Raw genomic sequence first — 26,034 nt, forward strand, 5'->3', positions numbered from 1 at the left:
AGATAGAGAGATTGTATTATTATCCATGTATGCCTGCACCCAGCAGAGAGAGAGAGAGATGGAGAGATTGTATTATTATCCATGTATGCCTGCACCCAGCAGAGAGAGAGAGATGGAGAGATAGTATTATTATCCATGTATGCCTGCACCCAGCAGAGAGAGAGAGAGAGATGTGGAGGGAGATAGAGAGATAGTATTATTATCCATGTATGCCTGCACCCAGCAGAGAGAGAGAGATGGAGAGATTGTATTATTATCCATGTATGCCTGCACCCAGCAGAGAGAGAGAGATAGAGAGATTGTATTATTATCCATGTATGCCTGCACCCAGCAGAGAGAGAGAGATGGAGAGGGAGATAGAGATAGAGAGATAGTATTATTATCCATGTATGCCTGCACCCAGCAGAGAGAGAGAGATGGAGAGGGATATAGAGATAGAGAGATAGTATTATTATCCATGTATGCCTGCACCCAGCAGAGAGAGAGAGATGGAGAGAGAGAGAGAGATGGAGAGGGAGATAGAGATGGAGAGATAGTATTATTATCCATGTATGCCTGCACCCAGCAGAGAGAGAAAGAGAAGAGAGAGAGAGAGAGAGAGATGGAGAGGGAGATAGAGATGGAGAGATAGTATTATTATCCATGTATGCCTGCACCCAGCAGAGAGAGAGAGAGAGATGGAGAGATAGTATTATTATCCATGTATGCCTGCACCCAGCAGAGAGAGAGAGAGAGAGAGAGAGGAGAGAGAGAGAGATGGAGAGGGAGATAGAGATGGAGAGATAGTATTATTATCCATGTATGCCTGCACCCAGCAGAGAGAGAGAGATGGAGGAGAGGAGAGAGAGATGGAGAGGGAGATAGAGATGGAGAGATAGTATTATTATCCATGTATGCCTGCACCCAGCAGAGAGAGAGAGAGAGATGGAGAGATAGTATTATTATCCATGTATGCCTGCACCCAGCAGAGAGAGAGAGAGAGGATAGATGGAGAGGGAGAGAGAGAGAGAGATATAGATGGAGAGATAGTATTATTATCCATGTATGCCTGCACCCAGCAGAGAGAGATATAGATGGAGAGATAGTATTATTATCCATGTATGCCTGCACCCAGCAGAGAGAGAGAGAGAGATAGATGGGGAGGGAGATAGAGAGATAGTATTATTATCCATGTATGCCTGCACCCAGCAGAGAGAGAGAGATGGAGAGGGAGATATAGATAGAGAGATAGTATTATTATCCATGTATGCCTGCACCCAGCAGAGAGAGAGAGATGGAGAGGGAGATATAGATAGAGAGATAGTATTATTATCCATGTATGCCTGCACCCAGCAGAGAGAGAGAGAGAGATAGATGGGGAGGGAGATAGAGATTGTCTCTATAATGAGGGAGGAAAACCCTGGACAGGAGGCCCACCAAGAGGCCTCGTTTATCTTTCAGAGAACAGAAAAAAACATACAACAATCCTGCATACTCCTTCCTGTGTTCCAAATGGCACTCTATGACCTATATAGTGCACTACTGCACTACTGGTAACCAGGACCCCTAGTCTCTATATAGTACACTACTGTTAACCAGGACCTATAGGGTCTAACCCCTAGTCTCTATATAGTACACTACTGTTAACCAGGACCTATAGGGTCTAACCCCTAGTCTCTATATAGTACACTACTGTTAACCAGGACCTATAGGGTCTAACCCCTAGTCTCTATATAGTACACTACCGTTAACCAGGACCCCTAGTCTCTATATAGTACACTACTGTTAACCAGGACCTATAGGGTCTACCCCCTAGTCTCTATATAGTGCACTACTGTTAACCAGGACCTATAGGGTCTAACCCCCTAGTCTCTATATAGTACACTACTGTTAACCAGGACCTATAGGGTCTAACCCCCTAGTCTCTATATAGTACACTACTGTTAACCAGGACCTATAGGGTCTACCCCCTAGTCTCTATATAGTGCACTACTGTTAACCAGGACCTATAGGGTCTAACCCCTAGTCTCTATATAGTACACTACTGTTAACCAGGACCCCTAGTCTCTATATAGTACACTACTGTTAACCAGGACCCCTAGTCTCTATATAGTACACTACTGTTAACCAGGACCTATAGGGTCTAACCCCTAGTCTCTATATAGTACACTACTGTTAACCAGGACCCCTAGTCTCTATATAGTACACTACTGTTAACCAGGACCTATAGGGTCTACCCCCTAGTCTCTATATAGTACACTACTGTTAACCAGGACCTATAGGGTCTAACCCCTAGTCTCTATATAGTACACTACTGTTAACCAGGACCCCTAGTCTCTATATAGTACACTACTGTTAACCAGGACCCCTAGTCTCTATCTAGTACACTACTGTTAACCAGGACCCCTAGTCTCTATATAGTACACTACTGTTAACCAGGACCTATAGGGTCTAACCCCTAGTCTCTATATAGTACACTACTGTTAACCAGTACATTGTGTGTGTTTGAGACCAGTACAGTGTGTGTGTGTTGAGACCAGTACAGTGTGTGTGTGGTGTGTGTGTGTGTGTGTGTGTGTGTTGAGACCAGTACCACAGGAGACAACACTGTGTACAGCTGTCCATAACTACACTGACATAAAAACAGGCTAGGCAGGCAGGCAGGCAGGCAGGCAGGCAGGCAGGCAGGCACACACACACACACACACACACACACACATACACATACCACACACACACGCACGCACCAGAGGGAATCCCCCAGGGCTGAAGAGGACGGTCGTAAGCTCTGAGTAGAGAGACAGCAGGAGGACGGTCGTAAGCTCTGAAGTAGAGAAGACAGCGAGAGGACGGTCGTAAGCTCAGAGTAGAGAAGACAGCGAGAGGACGGTCGTAAGCTCAGAGTAGAGAAGACAGCGAGAGGACGGTCGTAAGCTCCTGAGTAGAGAAGACAGCGAGAGGACGGTCGTAAGCTCTGAGTAGAGAAGACAGCGAGAGGACGGTCGTAAGCCTCTGAGTAGAGAAGACAGCGAGAGGACGGTCGTAAGCTCTGAGTAGAGAAGACAGCGAGGACGGGACGGTCGTAAGCTCAGGCGTAGTAGAGAAGACAAAAAAAAGCAGGAGGACGGTTTGTAAGCTCTGAGTAGAGAAGACAGCGAGAGGACGGTTCCGTAAGCTCAGAGTAGAGGAAGACAGCGAGAGGATCGGTCGTCAGCTCTGAGTAGAGAAGACAGCGAGGAGGACGGTCGTAAGCTCAGAGTAGAGAAGACAGCGAGAGGACGGTCATAAGCTCTGAGTAGAGAAGACAGCGAGAGGACGGTCATAAGCTCTGAGTAGAGAAGACAGCGAGAGGCGGTCGTAAGCTCAGAGTAGAGAAGACCAGCGAGAGGCACGGTCATAAGCTCTGAGTAGAGAAGACAGCGAGAGGACGGTCATAAGCTCTGAGTAGAGAAGACAGCGAGAGGGTTATGGAAATAACCATTTAATTTGCTCTAGTTGAAATACATGGTTCTGGTTTACGGCTGTTAGCAGACAGACAGACAGACAGAACACGCTCTGCGACGGAGGCCGGGTTGTCGTTACCATGGTTACAGGGCTTCAGAACCTGGAGGTACGAACTGGGACTGAGGCTCATCTGACCATCTGTTGGAACCAGTGGAAACTTCAATACAATAATGAACCAGTAACAACTATATAATAATGAACCAGTAACAACTATAATATAATATAATTTTTTTGTAAGGGGTATTGAGTTAGGTAGGGTGTATTGAGTTAGGTAGGGGGTATTGAGTTAGGTCGGGGGTATTGAGTTAAGGTAGGGGTATTGAGTTAGGTAGGGGGTATTGAGTTTAGGTGGGGGTATTGAGTTAGGTAGGGGGTATTGAGTTAGGTAGGGGGTATTGAGTTAGGTAGGGGGTATTGAGTTAGGTAGGGGGTATTGAGTTAGGTCGGGGGTATTGAGTTAGGTCGGGGGTATTGAGTTAGTCGGGGGTATTGAGTTAGGTCGGGGGTATTGAGTTAGGTCGGGGGTATTGAGTTAGGTCGGGGGTATTGAGTTTAGGTAGGGGGTATTGAGTTAGGTAGGGGTATTCGAGTTGGTAGGGTATTGAGTTAGTAGGGGTATTGAGTTAGGTAGGGGTATTGAGTTAGGTAGGGGGTATTGAGGGGTATGAGTTGGTAGGCGGGTTATTGGTATTGAGTTAGGTAGGGGGTATTGAGTTAGGTAGGGGGTTATTGAGTTAGGTCGGGGGTATTGAGTTAGGTCGGGGGATTGAGTTTAGGTAGGGGGTATTGAGGTTAGGTAGGGGGTATTGAGTTAGGTATGGGGTATTGAGTTAGGTAGGGTATGAGTAGGTAGGGGTTTGAGTTAGGTAGGGGGTATGAGTTAGGTAGGGGGGTTATTGAGTTAGGTAGGGGGTATTGAGTTAGGTAGGGGGTATGAGTTAGGTAGGGGGTATTGAGTTAGGTAGGGGGTATTGAGTTAGGTAGGGGGTATTGAGTTTAGGTAGGGGTATTGAGTTTAGGTGGGGGTATTGAGTTAGGTAGGGGGTATTGAGTTAGGTAGGGGGTATTGAGTTAGGTAGGGGGTATTGAGTTAGGTAGGGGTATTGAGTTAGGTAGGGGGTATTGGAGTTAGGTAGGGGGTATTGAGTTAGGTTAGGGGGTGATTGAGTTCGGTAGGGGTATGAGAGGTAGGGGTATTGAGTTAGGTAGGGGTATTGAGTTAGGTAGGGGGTATTGAGTTAGGTAGGGTGTATTGAGTTAGGTAGGGTGTATTGAGTTAGGTAGGGGGTATTGAGTTAGGTAGGGGGTATTGAGTTAGGTAGGGGGTATTGAGTTAGGTAGGGGGTATTGAGTTAGGTAGGGGGTATTGAGTTAGGTAGGGGGTATTGAGTTAGGTAGGGGGTATTGAGTTAGGTAGGGGGTATTGAGTTAGGTAGGGGGTATTGAGTTAGGTAGGGGGTATTGAGTTAGGTAGGGGGTATTGAGTTAGGTAGGGGGTATTGAGTTAGGTAGGGGGTATTGAGTTAGGTAGGGTGTATTGAGTTAGGTGGGGGTATTGAGTTAGGTAGGGGGTATTGAGTTAGGTAGGGGGTATATGAGTTAGGTAGGGGGTATTGAGTTAGGTAGGGGGTATTGAGTTAGGTAGGGGTATTGAGTTAGGCCAGGGGTATTGAGTTAGGTAGGGGGTATTGAGTTAGGTAGGGGTATTGAGTTAGGTAGGGGGTATTGAGTTAGGTAGGGGGTATTGAGTTAGGTAGGGGGTATTGAGTTAGGTAGGGGGTATGAGTTGAGTTAGGTAGGGGGTATTGAGTTAGGTAGGGGGTTATTGAGTTAGGTAGGGGGTACTTGAGTTTAGGTAGAGGGGGTATTGAGTTAGGTAGGGGGTATTGAGTTAGGTAGGGGGTATTGAGTTAGGTAGGGGTATTGAGTTCGGTAAGGGGGTATTGAGTTAGGTGGGGGTATTGAGTTAGGTAGGGGGTATTGAGTTGAGGTAGGGTTATTGAGTTAGGTCGGGGGTATTGAGTTAGGTAGGGGGTATTGAGTTAGGTAGGGGGTATTGAGTTAGGTAGGGGGTATTGAGTTAGGTAGGGGGTATTGAGATAGGTAGGGGGTATTGAGTTAGGTAGGGGTATTGAGTTAGGTAGGGGGTATTGAGTTAGGTAGGGGGTATTGAGTTAGGTAGGGGGTATGGTTGGTAGGGGTAATTGGTTAGGTAGGGGTATTGAGTTAGGTAGGGGGTATTGAGTTAGGTAGGGGGTATTGAGTTAGGTAGGGGGTATATGGAGTTAAGGTAGGGGGTATAGGAGTTAGGTAGTGGTATTGGAGTTAGGGTAGGGGGTACCGGAGTTATGTAAGGGGTATTGAGTATTGTTAAAGGTCTCACTCGGGGCCGGGGGTGCTCTCCTCCGTCGGTCTCTGAACGCTGCTCCAGACTGCAAAGGCCTCAGCAAACTATCCATCACTCCTGTCTCATCGCTGTTCTTCTGGTAGAGGGGGAGGAGAGAGAGACAGAGGGGGAGAAAGAGTGAGCGAGAGAGAGAGAGAGAGAGGGGAGGAGAGAGACAGAGAGAGAGAGAGAGAAAGAGAGACAGAGGGGGAGAGAGAGTGAGCGAGAGGAGGGAGAGTGAGCGATAGAGAGAGAGGGGGAGAAAGAGAGAGGAGGGAGAGAGAAAAAGAGAGAGAGGGGAGCAGAGGAAGTGAGCCGGAGAGAAGAGAGAGAGGGGGAGGAAAGAGTGAGCGAGAGAGGAGGAGAGGCAGAGGAGAGGGGGGAGAGAGAGGAGAGAAGGCGGGGGGCGAGAGAGGGAGAGAGAAAAAAGAGAGAGAGGGTGGTAGAGAGAAAAAGAGAGAGGGGGAGAGGAGAGAAAAAGAGGGGGGGGGGACACTAAATTAGATGAGGCCAGTATTGCTATCAGGTCTTGAGGGTTGCCCATAGTAAATGCCAGAGATAGATGGCCATGCAACAGAGAGAGGTCTACCACAGCTTTTAACCGTGAAGCAAAGCAGACAGCCTTGAACTGGTTCTAATATCACCTGGATGTGACTCCCAACACCAGCCACAAGTCCAGTCTGGAGTGTGTGTGTGTGTGCAGTGTGTGTGTGTGTGTGTGTCCAGTGTGTGTGGTGTGTGTGTCCAGTTGTGTGAAACTCTGTGGCTGGACTACAAAGCCAGAGGGAAAGTTCAAGCTATTAACCTCAGGTCGTTGCCTTTTCTATGGAAAACTGTTGGGGGAACGGAGGGGTCTGGCTGGGGGAGGTTTAGGGTAGGAAGTAGTGGAGACGTCCCCAACACAGGGAGACATCCCCAATGGAACCACTTCCCTATATCCTAGTGCACTGCTTTTGACCAGGGCCCATACGGCCACTTTTTGGGAATAGGGTGCCAATTGGCACACTTCCCTAGAGTCACCACACCAGCATTTTCCAGCCGTCCCCCCCTCCCTCCATCCCTCCTCCTCTCCCTCCCACTCATCTTCGCCCTCTCCCTCCTCCTCTCCCTCCCCCGCTCTCCATCACCACCCCTCCCTCCATCTCTCTCCTCCTCCTCTCCCTCCCCCGCTCTCCAACACCCACCCCTCCCTCCATCTCTCTCTCTCTCTCTCCCCCGCTCTCCAACACCACCCCTCCCTCCTTCCTCCATCTCCCTCCTCCTCCTCTCCAACCAACACCCCTCCCTCCTTCCTCCTCCACCATCTCCATCCTCCACCCCTCCCTCCTCCATCCCTCCTCCTCTCCTCCCTCCCCATTATCCCTCCATCTCCCTGTCGGGATAATCAGTCATATCTGACAGTACATTTTTTCATGACACAGCAAATCCACCCAATCTTTTGTAAAGAGGAAGAGGACAGAAGAAATATAAAGAGCCCAGAAACAACACGAGCCTCTCAGTCAGTCAGCCGCTTCAGGGCTGAGACTGTGTGTGTGTGTGTGTGTGGTGTGTGTGTGTGGTGTGTGTGTGTGGTGTGTGTGTGTGTTGTGTGTGTGTGTGGTGTGTGTCTTGTATGATGAAGAAGATGATGATGATGTGTGTGGAGTCAGGCATCTATCCCACCCTCTGACCGAGCTCCCAGACACCCTGCCTCCCCAGGCAGATATATTAACCTGTCATATGATGTGTACTGAACACACTCTCCTCTGGAAGGAAGAGAGTCCTAAATGAAACAATATTCCCCAAGGGCCCAAATGTAGGGCACTATAAAAAGGGACCGAGGTGCGCCGTTAGGGACTGAACCGCTCGCCGTAGGACGGATGGAAGGGAGGGAGAACAGAGGAGTGTGGGCGTGCTGTATAGAACACAACCCATTCAAGACAACCAGGCACCTCTCAAAAGACCTGCCCACTCCACCGAGGGAGGATCTCTCACCGAGGGAGGATTTCTCACAGAGGGAGGATCTCTCACCGAGGGAGGATCTCTCACCGAGGGAGGATTTCTCACAGAGGGAGGATCTCTCACCGAGGGAGGATCTCTCACTGAGGGAGGATCTCTCACAGAGGGAGGATCTCTCACCGAGGGAGGATCTCTCACTGAGGGAGGATCTCTCACCGAGGGAGGATCTCTCACAGAGGGAGGATCTCTCACCGAGGGAGGATCTCTCACCGAGGGAGGCTTTCTCACCGAGGGAGGCTTTCTCACCGATGTAGGATCTCTCACCGAGGGAGGGGTTCTCACCGAGGTAGGATCTCTCACAGAGGGAGGATCTCTCACCGAGGGAGGATCTCTCACCGAGGGAGGCTTTCTCACGAGGGAGGGGTTCTCACCGATGTAGGATCTCTCACCGAGGGAGGGGTTCTCACCGAGGGAGGATCTCTCACCGAGGAGGCTTTCTCACCGAGGGAGGCTTTCTCACCGATGTAGGATCTCTCACCGAGGGAGGGGTTCTCACCGAGTAGGATCTCTCACAGAGGGAGGATCTCTCACCGAGGGAGGATCTCTCACCGAGGGAGGCTTTCTCACCGAGGGAGGGGTTCTCACCGATGTAGGATCTCTCACCGAGGGAGGGGTTCTCACCGAGGTAGGATCTCTCACAGAGGGAGGATCTCTCACAGAGGTTCTCTTCTGACGTCACCGCTGTGATGTCATCTCTCACAGTTACTGTGTCAGTTCAGAAAAGGACTACGGCTCTAGAAATATATAGAATGGTCTCTAGGTTACTGTGGAAGACAGTAAGGACTACGGATCTAGTATTATATAGAATGGTCTCTAGGTACTGTGGATCTAGTATTATATAGAATGGTCTCTAGGTTACTGTGGATCTAGTATTATATAGAATGGTCTCTAGGTTACTGTGGATCTAGTATTATATAGAATGGTTCTCTTAGGTTACTGTGGATCTAGTATTATATAGAATGGTCTCTAGGTTACTGTGGATCTAGTATTATATAGAATGGTCTCTAGGTTACTGTGGATCTAGTATTATATAGGAATGGTTTCTAGGTTACTGTGGAAGACCATGGAAGAGAGGTGTTGACAGACCAGAGAGTTTAGGTCATTCAACAGGAAGAGAGGTGTTGACAGACCAGATAGTTTTAGGTCATTCACATGGAAGAGAGGTGTTGACAGACCAGAGAGTTTAGGTCATCAACATGGAAGAGAGGTGTTGACAAGACAGAGAGTTAGGTCATACAACATGGAAGAGAGGTGTTGACAGACCAGAGAGTTTAGGTCATTCAAATGGAAGAGAGGTTGACAGACCAGAGAGAGAGGGAGGGTGAAAAGGAGCGATGAGAGGGAGGGTGAAAAGGAGCGAGAGAGGGGAGGTGAAAAGGAGCGAGAGAGGGAGGGAGAGAAGGAGCGAGAAAGGGAGGGAGAAAAGGAGCGAGAGAGGGAGGGAGAAAAGGAGCGAGAGAGGGAGCGAGAGAGGGAGGGAAAGAAGGAGCGAGAGAGGGAGGGAGAAAGGAGCGAGAGAGGGAGGGAGAGAAGGAGCGAGAGAGGGAGGGAGAGAAGGAGCGAGAGAGGGAGGGAGAAAAGGAGCGAGAGAGGGAGGGAGAAAAGGAGCGAGAGAGGGAGGGAGAAAAGGAGCGAGAGAGGGAGAGAGAGAAGGAGCGAGAGAGGGAGAGAGAGAAGGAGCGAGAGAGGGAGGGAGAGAAGGAGCGAGAGAGGGAGGGAGAGAAGGAGCGAGAGAGAGGGAAGGAGCGAGAGAAGGAGGGAGAGAAGGAGCGAGAGAAGGAGCGAGAGAGAGGGAGAGAGAGAAGGAGCGAGAGAGGGAGGGAGAAAATGAGCGAGAGAGGGAGGGAGAGAAGGGGGGGAGGAGAGGAGGGGGGTGAGAGGAGTGGAGGGGGGGTGAGAGGAGAGGAGGTTGAGAGAGGAGAGGAGGCGGGTGAGAGGAGAGGAGGAGGGGTTGAGAGAGTAGAGGAGGTTGAGAGAGGAGAGGAGGTTGAGAGAGGAGAGGAGGTACAAGGGTAATCAGCGTCAGGGGGAGATGAATAGTGGGTCGGACTCTCGCTCTGTCTCTGTCATTTGTGGCTCAGCTGAGTGAGAATTAATTGAACTGATTAGCTTTATTTATGTATCTGGACGTATGGTGCCTGAATACGACGGTCTGAGTGGAGGGAGACAATCAGAGGGTCTGTCTCTCACCGTCTGACTGTCCCTCAGGTCTCCCCCTCCACTAAGACAGGGAACTGTCTGACTGTCCCTCAGGTCTCCCCCTCCACTAAGACAGGGAACTGTCTGACTGTCCCTCAGGTCTCCCCCTCCACTAAGACAGGGAACCGTCTGACTGTCCCTCAGGTCTCCCCCTCCACTAAGACAGGGAACTGTCTGACCGTCCCTCAGGTCTCCCCCTCCACTAAGACAACACCGTCTGACTGTCCCTCAGGTCTCCCCCTCCACTAAGACACAACACCGCCTGACTGTCCCTCAGGTCTCCTCCTCCACTAAGACAACACCGTCTGACTGTCCCTCAGGTCTCCCCCTCCACTAAGACACAACACCGTCTGACTGTCCCTCAGGTCTCCCCCTCCACTAAGACAGGGAACTGTCTGACCGTCCCTCAGGTCTCCCCCTCCACTAAGACAGGGAACCGTCTGACAGTCCCTCAGGTCTCCCCCTCCACTAAGACACAACACCGCCTGACTGTCCCTCAGGTCTCCTCCTCCACTAAGACAACACCGTCTGACTGTCCCTCAGGTCTCCCCCTCCACTAAGACACAACACCGTCTGACTGTCCCTCAGGTCTCCCCCTCCACTAAGACAGGGAACTGTCTGACCGTCCCTCAGGTCTCCCCCTCCACTAAGACAGGGAACTGTCTGACTGTCCCTCAGGTCTCCCCCTCCACTAAGACACAACCCGTCTGACTGTCCCTCAGGTCTCCCCCTCCACTAAGACAGGGAACTGTCTGACTGTCCCTCATGTCTCCCCCTCCACTAAGACAGGGAACTGTCTGACTGTCCCTCAGGTCTCCTCCTCCACTAAGACAGGGAACTGTCTGACTGTCCCTCAGGTCTCCCCCTCCACTAAGACACAACACCGTCTGACTGTCCCTCAGGTCTCCCCCTCCACTAAGACAGGGAACTGTCTGACTGTCCCTCATGTCTCCTCCTCCACTAAGACAACACCGTCTGACTGTCCCTCATGTCTCCCCCTCCACTAAGACACAACACCGTCTGACTGTCCCTCAGGTCTCCCCCTCCACTAAGACAGGGAACCGTCTGACTGTCCCTCAGGTCTCCCCTCCACTAAGACAGGGAACCGTCTGACTGTCCCTCAGGTCTCCCCCTCCACTAAGACACAACACCGTCTGACTGTCCCTCAGGTCTCCCCCTCCACTAAGACAGGGAACTGTCTGACCGTCCCTCAGGTCTCCCCCTCCACTAAGACAACACCGTCTGACTGTCCCTCAGGTCTCCCCCTCCACTAAGACACAACACCGCCTGACTGTCCCTCAGGTCTCCTCCTCCACTAAGACAACACCGTCTGACTGTCCCTCAGGTCTCCCCCTCCACTAAGACACAACACCGTCTGACTGTCCCTCAGGTCTCCCCCTCCACTAAGACAGGGAACTGTCTGACCGTCCCTCAGGTCTCCCCCTCCACTAAGACAGGGAACCGTCTGACAGTCCCTCAGGTCTCCCCCTCCACTAAGACACAACACCGCCTGACTGTCCCTCAGGTCTCCTCCTCCACTAAGACAACACCGTCTGACTGTCCCTCAGGTCTCCCCCTCCACTAAGACACAACACCGTCTGACTGTCCCTCAGGTCTCCCCCTCCACTAAGACAGGGAACTGTCTGACCGTCCCTCAGGTCTCCCCCTCCACTAAGACAGGGAACTGTCTGACTGTCCCTCAGGTCTCCCCCTCCACTAAGACACAACACCGTCTGACTGTCCCTCAGGTCTCCCCCTCCACTAAGACAGGGAACTGTCTGACTGTCCCTCATGTCTCCCCCTCCACTAAGACAGGGAACTGTCTGACTGTCCCTCAGGTCTCCTCCTCCACTAAGACAGGGAACTGTCTGACTGTCCCTCAGGTCTCCCCTCCACTAAGACACAACACCGTCTGACTGTCCCTCAGGTCTCCCCCTCCACTAAGACAGGGAACTGTCTGACTGTCCCTCATGTCTCCTCCTCCACTAAGACAACACCGTCTGACTGTCCCTCATGTCTCCCCCTCCACTAAGACACAACACCGTCTGACTGTCCCTCAGGTCTCCCCCTCCACTAAGACAGGGAACGTCTGACTGTCCCTCAGGTCTCCCCTCCACTAAGACAGGGAACCGTCTGACTGTCCCTCAGGTCTCCCCCTCCACTAAGACACAACACCGTCTGACTGTCCCTCAGGTCTCCCCCTCCACTAAGACAGGGAACTGTCTGACAGTCCCTCAGGTCTCCCCCTCCACTAAGACAGGGAACAATCTGACTGTCCCTCAGGTCTCCCCCTCCACTAAGACAGGGAACCGTCTGACAATCCCTCAGGTCTCCCCCCTCCACTAAGACACAACACCGTCTGACTGTCCCTCAGGTCTCCCCCTCCACTAAGACAGGGAACCGTCTGACTGTCCCTCAGGTCTCCCCCTCCACTAAGACACAAACACCGTCTGGCTGTCCCTCAGGTCTCCTCCTCCACTAAGACAACACCGTCTGACTGTCCCTCAGGTCTCCCCTCCACTAAGACAGGGAACTGTCTGACAGTCCCTCAGGTCTCCCCTCCACTAAGACAGGGAACCGTCTGACTGTCCCTCAGGTCTCCCCCTACACTAAGACAGGGAACCGTCTGACAGTCCCTCAGGTCTCCCCCTCCACTAAGACAGGGAACCGTCTGACTGTCCCTCAGGTCTCCCCCTCCACTAAGACAGGGAACTGTCTGACTGTCCCTCAGGTCTCCCCCTCCACTAAGACAACACCGTCTGACTGTCCCTCAGGTCTCCCCCTCCACTAAGACAGGAACCGTCTGACTGTCCCTCAGGTTCCCCCTCCACTAAGACACAACACCGTCTGACTGTCCTCAGGTCTCCTCCTCCACTAAGACACAACACCGTCTGACTGTCCCTCAGGTTTCCCCCTCCACTAAGACAGGGAACTGTCTGACCGTCCCTCAGGTCTCCCCCTCCACTAAGACAGGGAACTGTCTGACTGTCCCCTCAGGTCTCCCCCTCCACTAAGACACAAACACCGTCTGACTGTCCCTCAGGTCTCCCCCTCCACTAAGACAGGGAACTGTCTGACTGTCCCTCATGTCTCCCCTCCACTAAGACAGGGAACTGTCTGACTGTCCGTCAGGTCTCCCCTCACTAAGACACAACACCGTCTGACTGTCCCTCAGGTCTCCTCCTCCACTAAGACAACACTGTCTGACTGTCCTCAGGTCTCCCCCTCCACTAAGACAGGGAACTGTCTGACTGTCCCTCAGGTCTCCTCCTCCACTAAGACAACACCGTCTGACTGTCCCTCAGGTCTCCCCTCCACTAAGACAGGGAACTGTCTGACTGTCCCTCATTTCTCCTCCTCCACTAAGACAACACCGTCTGACTGTCCCTCAGGTCTCCCCCTCCACTAAGACAGGGAACCGTCTGACAGTCCCTCAGGTCTCCCCCTCCACTAAGACACAACACCGCCTGACTGTCCCTCAGGTCTCCTCCTCCACTAAGACAACCACCGTCTGACTGTCCCTCAGGTCTCCCCCTCCACTAAGACACAACACCGTCTGACTGTCCCCACCGTCTGACTGCGGAGACATCAGAGCCCGACAGTGAGGGTGTGATGGGGAGAGTGACTGCGGAGACATCAGAGCCCGACAGTGAGGGTGTGATGGGGAGAGTGACTGCGGAGACATCAGAGCCCGACAGTGAGGGTGTGATGGAGCCCGTGAGGGAGATCAGCTCAGAGCCTTAATATACTGCAGCCTGAGGCTGAGACTCTAACTGATGGGACTGCAGGTCTGAGGTAAGTGATGTGATGGGGAGTGTTGTGTGTGTGTGGTGTGTGACTGCAGAGCCAATGGATTGATTTAGTGGCAGACGGGAGGACATTTACTCAGATTAAAGTAGAGGAGGCTGTTCTACATTCTCCTCTCTCTCCTCCTCTTCTCCTCCTTTCTTTCATCTCCTCTCTCCTCTTCTCTCTCTCCACCTCTCCATTTCTCTCTCCACCTCTCTCTCTCTCCAATCCTCCTCTCTCTCCCTCCTCCGCTCCTTCCCCTTCTCTTTCCATTATCCTCGTCTCCCTCATCCTTCTTTCACAGTGATGGTAAGTTGACAACACACGGCCTGCTGCTGGTCTCCACAGCCCCGAGTAGGAGCCTACCTTATCTTCTACTTTCTCCTGTCTGAACGATACAGGAAGTCCTATCTTCTTCTTTCTCCTGTCAACAGATACAGGAAGTCTTCTCTTCTTCTTTCTCCTGTCTGAACAGATACAGGAAGTCCTTATCTTCTACTTTCTCCTGTCTGAACAGATACAGGAAGTCCTTATCTTCTTCTTTCTCCTGTCTGAACAGATACAGGAAGTCCTTATCTTCTTCTTTCTCCTGTCTGAACAGATACAGGAAGTCCTTATCTTCTTCTTTCTCCTGTCTGAACAGATACAGGAAGTCCTTATCTTCTTCTTTATCCTGTCTGAACAGATACAGGAAGTCCTTATCTTCTTCTTCTCCTGTCTGAACAGATACAGGAAGTCCTATCTTCTACTTTCTCCTGTCTGAACAGATACAGGAAGTCCTTATCTTCTTCTTTCTCCTGTCTGAACAGATACAGGAAGTCCTTCTCTCTTCTTTCTCCTGTCTGTCTGAACAGATACAGGAAGGAAGTCTTTCTGAATTTCATTGTGCCCCGTATCGGTTTGGTAAAATGTCAAAGGTCAATCTGGGATGAAAGCAGTAGCAGCATCAGAGAGATTCTATTCTATTCCAGGGTAATATTGGGACGCTACAAGTTAGTAGGAAATACATGTGTTTGTCTGTACACTTACACACACATTCTATATTCACATTCTATATTCACATTCTATATTCAGACATATTCATCTTTCTCATACATTCTTACTGATACAACGGCTGATGTAGTTAACATTGAAGGGAGGTACAGCTGTACAGACTGATACACTATCTGTGGGGACACCATCCATCCACTCCTCTCTCCATCCCCCCTAGAGGTTACCATCCATCCACTCCTTCTCTCATCGCCCTAGAGCTTACCATCCATCACTCCTCTCTCCATCGCCCCTAGAGGCTTACCATCCATCCACTCTCTCTCCATCGCCCCTAGAGGCTTACCATCCCTCACCCTCTCGTCCTCCATCGCCCTAGAGGTTTACCATCCATCCACTCCTCTCTCCATCACCCCTAGAGGCTTACCATCCATCCACTCCTCTCTCCATCCGCCCCTAGAGGCTTCCCATCCATCCACTCCTCTCTCCATCGCCCCTAGTGCTTACCATCCATCCACTCNTATTGAGTTAGGTAGGGGGTATTGAGTTAGGTAGGGGGTATTGAGTTAGGGGGGGGTATTGAGTTAGGTAGGGGGTATTGAGTTAGGTAGGGGTATTGAGTTAGGTAGGGGGTATTGAGTAGGTAGGGGGGGATTGAGTTAGGTAGGGTGTATTGAGTTAGGGAGGGGTATTGAGTTAGGTAGGGGGTATTGAGTTAGGTAGGGGGTATTAGTTAGGTGGTATGAGTTAGGTAGGGGGTATTGATAGGTAGGGGGTATTGAGTTAGGTAGGGGGTATTGAGTTAGGTAGGGGGGATGAGTTAGGTAGGGGGTATTGAGTTAGGTAGGGGGTAATTGATTGAGTAGGTAGGGGGTATGAGTTAGGTAGGGGGTATTGAGTTAGGTAGGGGGTATTTGAGTTAGGTAGGGGGTATTGAGTTAGGTAGGGTGTATTGAGTTAGGTGGGGGTGGGGGTATTGAGTTAGGTAGGGTATTGAGTTAGGTAGGGGGTATTGAGTTGGTAGGGGGTATTGAGTTAGGTAGGGGGTATTGAGTTAGGTAGGGGGTATTGAGTTAGGCAGGGGTATTGAGTTAGGGGGGGGTATTGAGTTAGGTAGGGGTATTGAGTTAGGTAGGGGGTATTGAGTTAGGTAGGGGGTATTGAGTTAGGTAGGGGGTATGAGTTAGGTAGGGGGTATTGAGTTGAGTAGGTAGGGGGTATTGAGTTAGGTAGGGGGTTGAGTTAGGTAGGGGGTATTGAGTAGGTAGGGGGGTGGTATTGAGTTAGGTAGGGGGTATTGAGTTAGGTAGGGGGTATTGAGTTAGGTAGGGGTATTGAGTTAGGTAGGGGGTATTGAGTTAGGTAGGGGGTATTGAGTTAGGTAGGGGGTATTGAGTTAGGTAGGGGTATTGAGTTAGGTCGGGGTATTGAGTTAGGTAGGGGGTATTGAGTTAGGTAGGGGGTATTGAGTTAGGTAGGGGGTATGAGTTAGGTAGGGGGTATTGAGTTAGGTAGGGGTATTGAGTTAGGTAGGGGGTATTGAGTTAGGTAGGGGGTATTGAGTTAGGTAGGGGGTATTGAGTTAGGTAGGGGGTATTGAGTTAGGTAGGGGGTAATGAGTTAGGTAGGGGGTATTGAGTTAGGTAGGGGGTATTGAGTTAGGTAGGGGGTATAGGAGTTAGGTAGGTGGTATTGAGTTAGGTAGGGGGGTACAGGAGTTATTGTAAGGGTATTGAGTTATTGGTAAAGGTCTCACCTCGGGGCCGGGGTGCTCTCTTCCGTCGGTCTCTGAACGCTGCTCCAGACTGCAAAGCCTCCAGCAAACTATCCATCACTCCTGTCTCATCGCTGTTCTCTGGTAGAGGGGGAGGAGAGAGAGACAGAGGGGGAGAAAGAAGTGAGCGAGAGAGAGAGAGAGAGGGAGAGAGAGACAGAGAGAGAGAGAGAAAGAGAGACAGATGGGGAGAGAGAGTGAGCGAGAGGAGGGAGAGTGAGTCGAATAGAGAGAGAGGGGGAGACAAGAGGAAGAGGAGGGAGAGAGAAAAAGAAGGAGAGGGGGAGAAAAGAGTGAGCGAGAGAGAGAGATAGGTGGGAGAAAGAGTGAGCGATGAGAGAAGAGAGAGGAGAGAGGTGGGGAGAGAGAGAGAGGGGGGAGAGAGAGGGAGAGAGAAAAAGAGAGAGAGGGGTAGAGAGAAAAAAAAGAGAGAGGGGGAGAGAGCAAAAGAGGAGGGGGGGGACACTAAATTAAAGATGAGGCCAGTATTGCTATCAGGTCTTGAGGGTTGCCATAGTAATGCCAGAGATGATGGCCATGCAACAGAGAGTCGACCACCAGTTAAACCGGGAAGCAAAGCAGACAGCCTTGACTGGTCTTATAATCAGCCTGGGATGTGACTCCAACACCAGCCAAGTCCAGTACTGAGTGTGTGGTGTGTGCAGTGTGGTGTGGTGTGTGTGTGTCCAGTGTGTGTGTTGTGTGTGTCCAGTGTGTGAAACTCTGTGGCTGGACCTACAAAGCCAGAGGGAAAGTTCCAAGCTATTAACCTCAGGTCGTGTGCCTTTTCTATGGAAAACTGTTGGGGGAACGGAGGGTCTGGCTGGGGGGTAGGTTTAGGAGTAGGAGTAGTGGAGACGTCCCAACACAGGGAGACATCCCCAATGGAACACTATTCCCTATCTAGTGCACTGCTTTTGACCAGGGCCCATACGGCCACTTTTTGGGAATAGGGTGCCAATTGGCACACTTCCCTAGAGTCACCACCACCAGCATTTTCCAGCCGTCCCCCCTCCCTCATCCCCTCCTCCTCTCCCTCCCACTCATCTTCGGCCCTCTCCCTCCTCCTCTCCCTCCCCCGCTCTCCATCACCACCCCTCCCTCCATCTCTCTCCTCCTCCTCTCCCTCCCCCGCTCTCCAACACCACCACCCCTCACTCCATCTCTCTCTCTCTCTCTCCCCCGCTCTCCAACCCCACCCCTCCCTCCTTCCTCCATCTCCCTCCTCCTCCTCTCCAACAACCCCCTCCCTCCTTCCTCCTCCACCATCTCCATCCCTCCACCCCTCCCTCCTCCATCCCTCCCTCTCCCTCCCTCCCCATTATCCCTCCATCTCCCTGTCGGGATAATCAGTCTATCTGACAGTACATTTTTTCATGACACAGCAAATCCACCCAATCTTTTGTAAAGAGAAGAGGACAGAAGAAATATAAAGAGCCAGAACAACACGAGCCTCTCAGTCAGTCAGCCGCTTCAGGGCTGAGACTGTGTGTGTGTGTGTGTGTGTGTGTGTGTGTGTGTGTGTGTGTGTGTGTGTGGTGTGTGTGTGTGTGTGTGTCTTGTATGATGAAGAAGATGATGATGATGTGTGGTGGAGTCAGGCATCTATCCCACCCTCTGACCGAGCTCCCAGACACCCTGCCTCCCCAGGCAGATATATTAACCTGTCATATGATGTGTACTGAACACACTCTCCTCTGGAAGGAAGAGAGTCCTAAATGAAACAATATTCCCCAAGGGCCCAAATGTAGGGCACTATAAAAAGGGACCGAGGTGCGCCGTTAGGGACTGAACCGCTCGCCGTAGGACGGATGGAAGGGAGGGAGAACAGAGGAGTGTGGGCGTGCTGTATAGAACACAACCCATTCAAGACAAACCAGGCACCTCTCAAAAGACCTGCCCACTCCACCGAGGGAGGATCTCTCACCGAGGGATGGATTTCTCACAGAGGGAGGATCTCTCACCGAGGGAGGATCTCTCACCGAGGGAGGATTTCTCACAGAGGGAGGATCTCTCACCGAGGGAGGATCTCTCACTGAGGGAGGATCTCTCACAGAGGGAGGATCTCTCACCGAGGGAGGATCTCTCACTGAGGGAGGATCTCTCACCGAGGGAGGATCTCTCACAGAGGGAGGATCTCTCACCGAGGGAGGATCTCTCACCGAGGGAGGCTTTCTCACCGAGGGAGGCTTTCTCACCGATGTAGGATCTCTCACCGAGGGAGGGGTTCTCACCGAGGTAGGATCTCTCACAGAGGGAGGATCTCTCACCGAGGGAGGATCTCTCCCCGAGGGAGGCTTTCTCACCGAGGGAGGGGTTCTCACCGATGTAGGATCTCTCACCGAGGGAGGGGTTCTCACCGAGGGAGGATCTCTCACCGAGGGAGGCTTTCTCACCGAGGGAGGCTTTCTCACCGATGTAGGATCTCTCACCGAGGGAGGGGTTCTCACCGAGGTAGGATCTCTCACAGAGGGAGGATCTCTCACCGAGGGAGGATCTCTCACCCGAGGGAGGCTTTCTCACCGAGGGAGGGGTTCTCACCGATGTAGGATCTCTCACCGAGGGAGGGGTTCTCACCGAGGGTAGGATCTCTCACAGAGGGAGGATCTCTCACAGAGGTTCTCTTCTGACGTCACCGCTGTGATGTCATCTCTCCACAGTTACTGGTGTCAGTTCAGAAAAGGACTACGGCTCTAGAAATATATAGAATGGTCTCTAGGTTACTGTGGAAGACAGTAAGGACTACGGATCTAGTATTATATAGAATGGTCTCTAGGTTACTGTGGATCTAGTATTATATAGAATGGTCTCTAGGTTACTGTGGATCTAGTATTATATAGAATGGTCTCTAGGTTACTGTGGATCTAGTATTATATAGAATGGTCTCTAGGTTACTGTGGATCTAGTATTATATAGAATGGTCTCTAGGTTACTGTGGATCTAGTATTATATAGAATGGTCTCTAGGTTACTGTGGATCTAGTATTATATAGAAGGGTTTCTAGGTTACTGCTGGATAGACCATGGAAGAGAGGTGTTGACAGACCAGAGAGTTAGGTCATTCAACATGGAAGAGAGGTGTTGACAGACCAGATAGTTTAGGTCATTCAACTGGAAGAGAGGTGTTGACAGACCAGAGAGTTTAGGTCATTCAACATGGAAGAGAGGTGTTGACAGACCAGAGAGTTAGGTCATACAACATGGAAGAGAGGTGTTGACAGACCAGAGAGTTTAGGTCATTCAACATGGAAGAGAGGTGTTGACAGACCAGAGAGAGAGGGAGGGTGAAAGGAGCGAGAGAGGGGAGGGTGAAAAGGAGCGAGAGAGGGAGGTGAAAGGAGCGAGAGAGGGAGGGAGAGAAGGAGCGAGAAAGGGAGGGAGAAAAGGAGCGAGAGAGGGAGGGAGAAAAGGAGCGAGAGAGGGAGCGAGAGAGGGAGGGAAGAAGGAGCGAGAGAGGGAGGGAGAAAAGGAGCGAGAGAGGGAGGGAGAGAAGGAGCGAGAGAGGGAGGGAGAGAAGGAGCGAGAGAGGGAGGGAGAAAAGGAGCGAGAGAGGGAGGGAGAAAAGGAGCGAGAGAGGGAGGGAGAAAAGGAGCGAGAGAGGGAGAGAGAGAAGGAGCGAGAGAGGGAGAGAGAGAAGGAGCGAGAGAGGGAGGGAGAGAAGGAGCGAGAGAGGGAGGGAGAGAAGGAGCGAGAGAGAGGGGAAGGAGCGAGAGAAGGAGGGAGAGAAGGAGCGAAGGAGAAGGAGCGAGAGAGGGAGAGAGAGAAGGAGCGAGAGAGGGAGGGAGAAAATGAGCGAGAGAGGGAGGGAGAGAAGGGGGGGAGGAGAGGAGGGGGGGTGAGAGGAGTGGGAGGGGGGGTGAGAGGAGAGGAGGTTGAGAGAGGAGAGGAGGGCGGGTGAGAGGAGAGGAGGAGGGGTTGAGAGAGTAGAGGAGGTTGAGAGAGGAGAGGAGGGTGAGAGAGGAGAGGAGGTACAAGGGTAATCAGCGTCAGGGGGAGATGAATAGTGGGTCGGACTCTCGCTCTGTCTCTGTCATTTGTGGCTCAGCTGAGTGAGAATTAATTGAACTGATTAGCTTTATTTATGTATCTGGACGTATGGTGCCTGAATACGACGGTCTGAGTGGAGGGAGACAATCAGAGGGTCTGTCTCTCACCGTCTGACTGTCCCCTCAGGTCTCCCCCTCCACTAAGACAGGGAACTGTCTGACTGTCCCTCAGGTCTCCCCCTCCACTAAGACAGGGAACTGTCTGACTGTCCCTCAGGTCTCCCCCTCCACTAAGACAGGGAACCGTCTGACTGTCCCTCAGGTCTCCCCCTCCACTAAGACAGGGAACTGTCTGACCGTCCCTCAGGTCTCCCCCTCCACTAAGACAACACCGTCTGACTGTCCCTCAGGTCTCCCCCTCCACTAAGACACAACACCGCCTGACTGTCCCTCAGGTCTCCTCCTCCACTAAGACAACACCGTCTGACTGTCCCTCAGGTCTCCCCCTCCACTAAGACACACACCGTCTGACTGTCCCTCAGGTCTCCCCCTCCACTAAGACAGGGAACTGTCTGACCGTCCCTCAGGTCTCCCCCTCCACTAAGACAGGGAACCGTCTGACAGTCCCTCAGGTCTCCCCCTCCACTAAGACACAACACCGCCTGACTGTCCCTCAGGTCTCCTCCTCCACTAAGACAACACCGTCTGACTGTCCCTCAGGTCTCCCCCTCCACTAAGACACAACACCGTCTGACTGTCCCTCAGGTCTCCCCCTCCACTAAGACAGGGAACTGTCTGACCGTCCCTCAGGTCTCCCCCTCCACTAAGACAGGGAACTGTCTGACTGTCCCTCAGGTCTCCCCCTCCACTAAGACACAACACCGTCTGACTGTCCCTCAGGTCTCCCCCTCCACTAAGACAGGGAACTGTCTGACTGTCCCTCATGTCTCCCCCTCCACTAAGACAGGGAACTGTCTGACTGTCCCTCAGGTCTCCTCCTCCACTAAGACAGGGAACTGTCTGACTGTCCCTCAGGTCTCCCCCTCCACTAAGACACAACACCGTCTGACTGTCCCTCAGGTCTCCCCCTCCACTAAGACAGGGAACTGTCTGACTGTCCCTCATGTCTCCTCCTCCACTAAGACAACACCGTCTGACTGTCCCTCATGTCTCCCCCTCCACTAAGACACAACACCGTCTGACTGTCCCTCAGGTCTCCCCCTCCACTAAGACAGGGAACCGTCTGACTGTCCCTCAGGTCTCCCCTCCACTAAGACAGGGAACCGTCTGACTGTCCCTCAGGTCTCCCCCTCCACTAAGACACAACACCGTCTGACTGTCCCTCAGGTCTCCCCCTCCACTAAGACAGGGAACTGTCTGACCGTCCCTCAGGTCTCCCCCTCCACTAAGACAACACCGTCTGACTGTCCCTCAGGTCTCCCCCTCCACTAAGACACAACACCGCCTGACTGTCCCTCAGGTCTCCTCCTCCACTAAGACAACACCGTCTGACTGTCCCTCAGGTCTCCCCCCTCCACTAAGACACAACACCGTCTGACTGTCCCTCAGGTCTCCCCCTCCACTAAGACAGGGAACTGTCTGACCGTCCCTCAGGTCTCCCCCTCCACTAAGACAGGGAACCGTCTGACAGTCCCTCAGGTCTCCCCCTCCACTAAGACACAACACCGCCTGACTGTCCCTCAGGTCTCCTCCTCCACTAAGACAACACCGTCTGACTGTCCCTCAGGTCTCCCCCTCCACTAAGACACAACACCGTCTGACTGTCCCTCAGGTCTCCCCCTCCACTAAGACAGGGAACTGTCTGACCGTCCCTCAGGTCTCCCCCTCCACTAAGACAGGGAACTGTCTGACTGTCCCTCAGGTCTCCCCCTCCACTAAGACACAACACCGTCTGACTGTCCCTCAGGTCTCCCCCTCCACTAAGACAGGGAACTGTCTGACTGTCCCTCATGTCTCCCCCTCCACTAAGACAGGGAACTGTCTGACTGTCCCTCAGGTCTCCTCCTCCACTAAGACAGGGAACTGTCTGACTGTCCCTCAGGTCTCCCCCTCCACTAAGACACAACACCGTCTGACTGTCCCTCAGGTCTCCCCCTCCACTAAGACAGGGAACTGTCTGACTGTCCCTCATGTCTCCTCCTCCACTAAGACAACACCGTCTGACTGTCCCTCATGTCTCCCCCTCCACTAAGACACAACACCGTCTGACTGTCCCTCAGGTCTCCCCCTCCACTAAGACAGGGAACCGTCTGACTGTCCCTCAGGTCTCCCCTCCACTAAGACAGGGAACCGTCTGACTGTCCCTCAGGTCTCCCCCTCCACTAAGACACAACACCGTCTGACTGTCCCTCAGGTCTCCCCCTCCACTAAGACAGGGAACTGTCTGACAGTCCCTCAGGTCTCCCCCTCCACTAAGACAGGGAACAATCTGACTGTCCCTCAGGTCTCCCCCTCCACTAAGACAGGGAACCGTCTGACAATCCCTCAGGTCTCCCCCTCCACTAAGACACAACACCGTCTGACTGTCCCTCAGGTCTCCCCCTCCACTAAGACAGGGAACCGTCTGACTGTCCCTCAGGTCTCCCCCTCCACTAAGACACAACACCGTCTGGCTGTCCCTCAGGTCTCCTCCTCCACTAAGACAACACCGTCTGACTGTCCCTCAGGTCTCCCCCTCCACTAAGACAGGGAACTGTCTGACAGTCCCTCAGGTCTCCCCCTCCACTAAGACAGGGAACCGTCTGACTGTCCCTCAGGTCTCCCCCTACACTAAGACAGGGAACCGTCTGACAGTCCCTCAGGTCTCCCCCTCCACTAAGACAGGGAACCGTCTGACTGTCCTCAGGTCTCCCCCTCCACTAAGACAGGGAACTGTCTGACTGTCCCTCAGGTCTCCCCCTCCACTAAGACAACACCGTCTGACTGTCCCTCAGGTCTCCCCCTCCACTAAGACAGGAACCGTCTGACTGTCCCTCAGGTCTCCCCCTCCACTAAGACACAACACCGTCTGACTGTCCCTCAGGTCTCCTCCTCCACTAAGACACAACACCGTCTGACTGTCCCTCAGGTTTCCCCCTCCACTAAGACAGGGAACTGTCTGACCGTCCTCAGGTCTCCCCCTCCACTAAGACAGGGAACTGTCTGACTGTCCCTCAGGTCTCCCCCTCCACTAAGACACAACACCGTCTGACTGTCCCTCAGGTCTCCCCCTCCACTAAGACAGGGAACTGTCTGACTGTCCCTCATGTCTCCCCCTCCACTAAGACAGGGAACTGTCTGACTGTCCGTCAGGTCTCCCCCTCCACTAAGACACAACACCGTCTGACTGTCCCTCAGGTCTCCTCCTCCACTAAGACAACACTGTCTGACTGTCCCTCAGGTCTCCCCCTCCACTAAGACAGGGAACTGTCTGACTGTCCCTCAGGTCTCCTCCTCCACTAAGACAACACCGTCTGACTGTCCCTCAGGTCTCCCCCTCCACTAAGACAGGGAACTGTCTGACTGTCCCTCAGTTCTCCTCCTCCACTAAGACAACACCGTCTGACTGTCCCTCAGGTCTCCCCCTCCACTAAGACAGGGAACCGTCTGACAGTCCCTCAGGTCTCCCCCTCCACTAAGACACAACACCGCCTGACTGTCCCTCAGGTCTCCTCCTCCACTAAGACAACACCGTCTGACTGTCCCTCAGGTCTCCCCCTCCACTAAGACACAACACCGTCTGACTGTCCCCACCGTCTGACTGCGGAGACATCAGAGCCCGACAGTGAGGGTGTGATGGGGAGAGTGACTGCGGAGACATCAGAGCCCGACAGTGAGGGTGTGATGGGGAGAGTGACTGCGGAGACATCAGAGCCCGACAGTGAGGGTGTGATGGAGCCCGTGAGGGAGATCAGCTCAGAGCCTTAATATACTGCAGCCTGAGGCTGAGACTCTAACTGATGGGACTGCAGGTCTGAGGTAAGTGATGTGATGGGGAGTGTGTGTGTGTGTGTGTGTGTGTGACTGCAGAGCCAATGGATTGATTTAGTGGCAGACGGGAGGACATTTACTCAGATTAAAGTAGAGGAGGCTGTTCTACATTCCTCCTCTCTCTCCTCCTCTTCTCCTCCTTTCTTTCATCTCCTCTCTCCTCTTCTCTCTCTCCACCTCTCCATTTCTCTCTCCACCTCTCTCTCCTCCTAATCCTCCTCTCTCTCCCTCCTCCGCTCCTTCCCCTTCTCTTTCCATTTATCCTCGTCTCCCTCATCCTTCTTTCACAGTGATGGTAAGTTGACAACACACGGCCTGCTGCTGGTCTCCACAGCCCCGAGTAGGAGCCTACCTTATCTTCTACTTTCTCCTGTCTGAACCGATACAGGAAGTCCTTATCTTCTTCTTTCTCCTGTCTGAACAGATACAGGAAGTCCTTCTCTTCTTCTTTCTCCTGTCTGAACAGATACAGGAAGTCCTTATCTTCTACTTTCTCCTGTCTGAACAGATACAGGAAGTCCTTATCTTCTTCTTTCTCCTGTCTGAACAGATACAGGAAGTCCTTATCTTCTTCTTTCTCCTGTCTGAACAGATACAGGAAGTCCTTATCTTCTTCTTTCTCCTGTCTGAACAGATACAGGAAGTCCTTATCTTCTTCTTTATCCTGTCTGAACAGATACAGGAAGTCCTTATCTTCTTCTTTCTCCTGTCTGAACAGATACAGGAAGTCCTTATCTTCTACTTTCTCCTGTCTGAACAGATACAGGAAGTCCTTATCTTCTTCTTTCTCCTGTCTGAACAGATACAGGAAGTCCTTCTCTTCTTCTTTCTCCTGTCTGTCTGAACAGATACAGGAAGGAAGTCATTCTGAATTTCATTGTGCCCCGTATCGGTTTTGGTAAAATGTCAAAGGTCAATCTGGGATGAAAGCAGTAGCAGCATCAGAGAGATTCTATTCTATTCCAGGGTAATATTGGGACGCTACAAGTTAGTAGGAAATACATGTGTTTGTCTGTACACTTACACACACATTCTATATTCACATTCTATATTCACATTCTATATTCAGACATATTCATCTTTCTCATACATTCTTAGACTGATACAACGAGCTGATGTAGTTAACATTGAAGGGAGGTACAGCTGTACAGACTGATACAACTATCTGTGGGGAACACCATCCATCCACTCCTCTCTCCATCACCCCTAGAGGGTTACCATCCATCCACTCCTCTCTCCATCGCCCCTAGAGGCTTACCATCCATCCACTCCTCTCTCCATCGCCCCTAGAGGCTTACCATCCATCCACTCCTCTCTCCATCGCCCCTAGAGGCTTACCATCCATCCACTCCTCTCTCCATCGCCCCTAGAGGTTTACCATCCATCCACTCCTCTCTCCATCACCCCTAGAGGCTTACCATCCATCCACTCCTCTCTCCATCG

At 52.1% G+C, this 26,034-nt stretch overlaps 1 protein-coding gene across 2 annotated transcripts in view; it reads right to left on the minus strand.

Moving 5' to 3' along the window:
* The window catches only part of LOC116372994 (protein diaphanous homolog 3), a 211,628-nt gene that overhangs the window by 76,633 nt on the left and 108,961 nt on the right, over positions 1–26,034 (minus strand). The window contains exons 6-7 of one of the 2 annotated variants that reach the window (XM_031821584.1): positions 16,599–16,697; positions 3,562–3,621 (exon numbers count right to left, since the gene is read on the minus strand). In XM_031821584.1, the coding sequence (XP_031677444.1) occupies positions 3,562–3,621; positions 16,599–16,697 (159 nt within the window). The remainder of the gene's footprint in view (positions 1–3,561; positions 3,622–16,598; positions 16,698–26,034) is intronic. The other variant, XM_031821585.1, reaches the window with a different exon arrangement.

Source organism: Oncorhynchus kisutch, unplaced genomic scaffold (assembly GCF_002021735.2).
Source record: "Oncorhynchus kisutch isolate 150728-3 unplaced genomic scaffold, Okis_V2 scaffold3994, whole genome shotgun sequence".
NCBI classification, from domain to species: domain Eukaryota; kingdom Metazoa; phylum Chordata; class Actinopteri; order Salmoniformes; family Salmonidae; genus Oncorhynchus; species Oncorhynchus kisutch.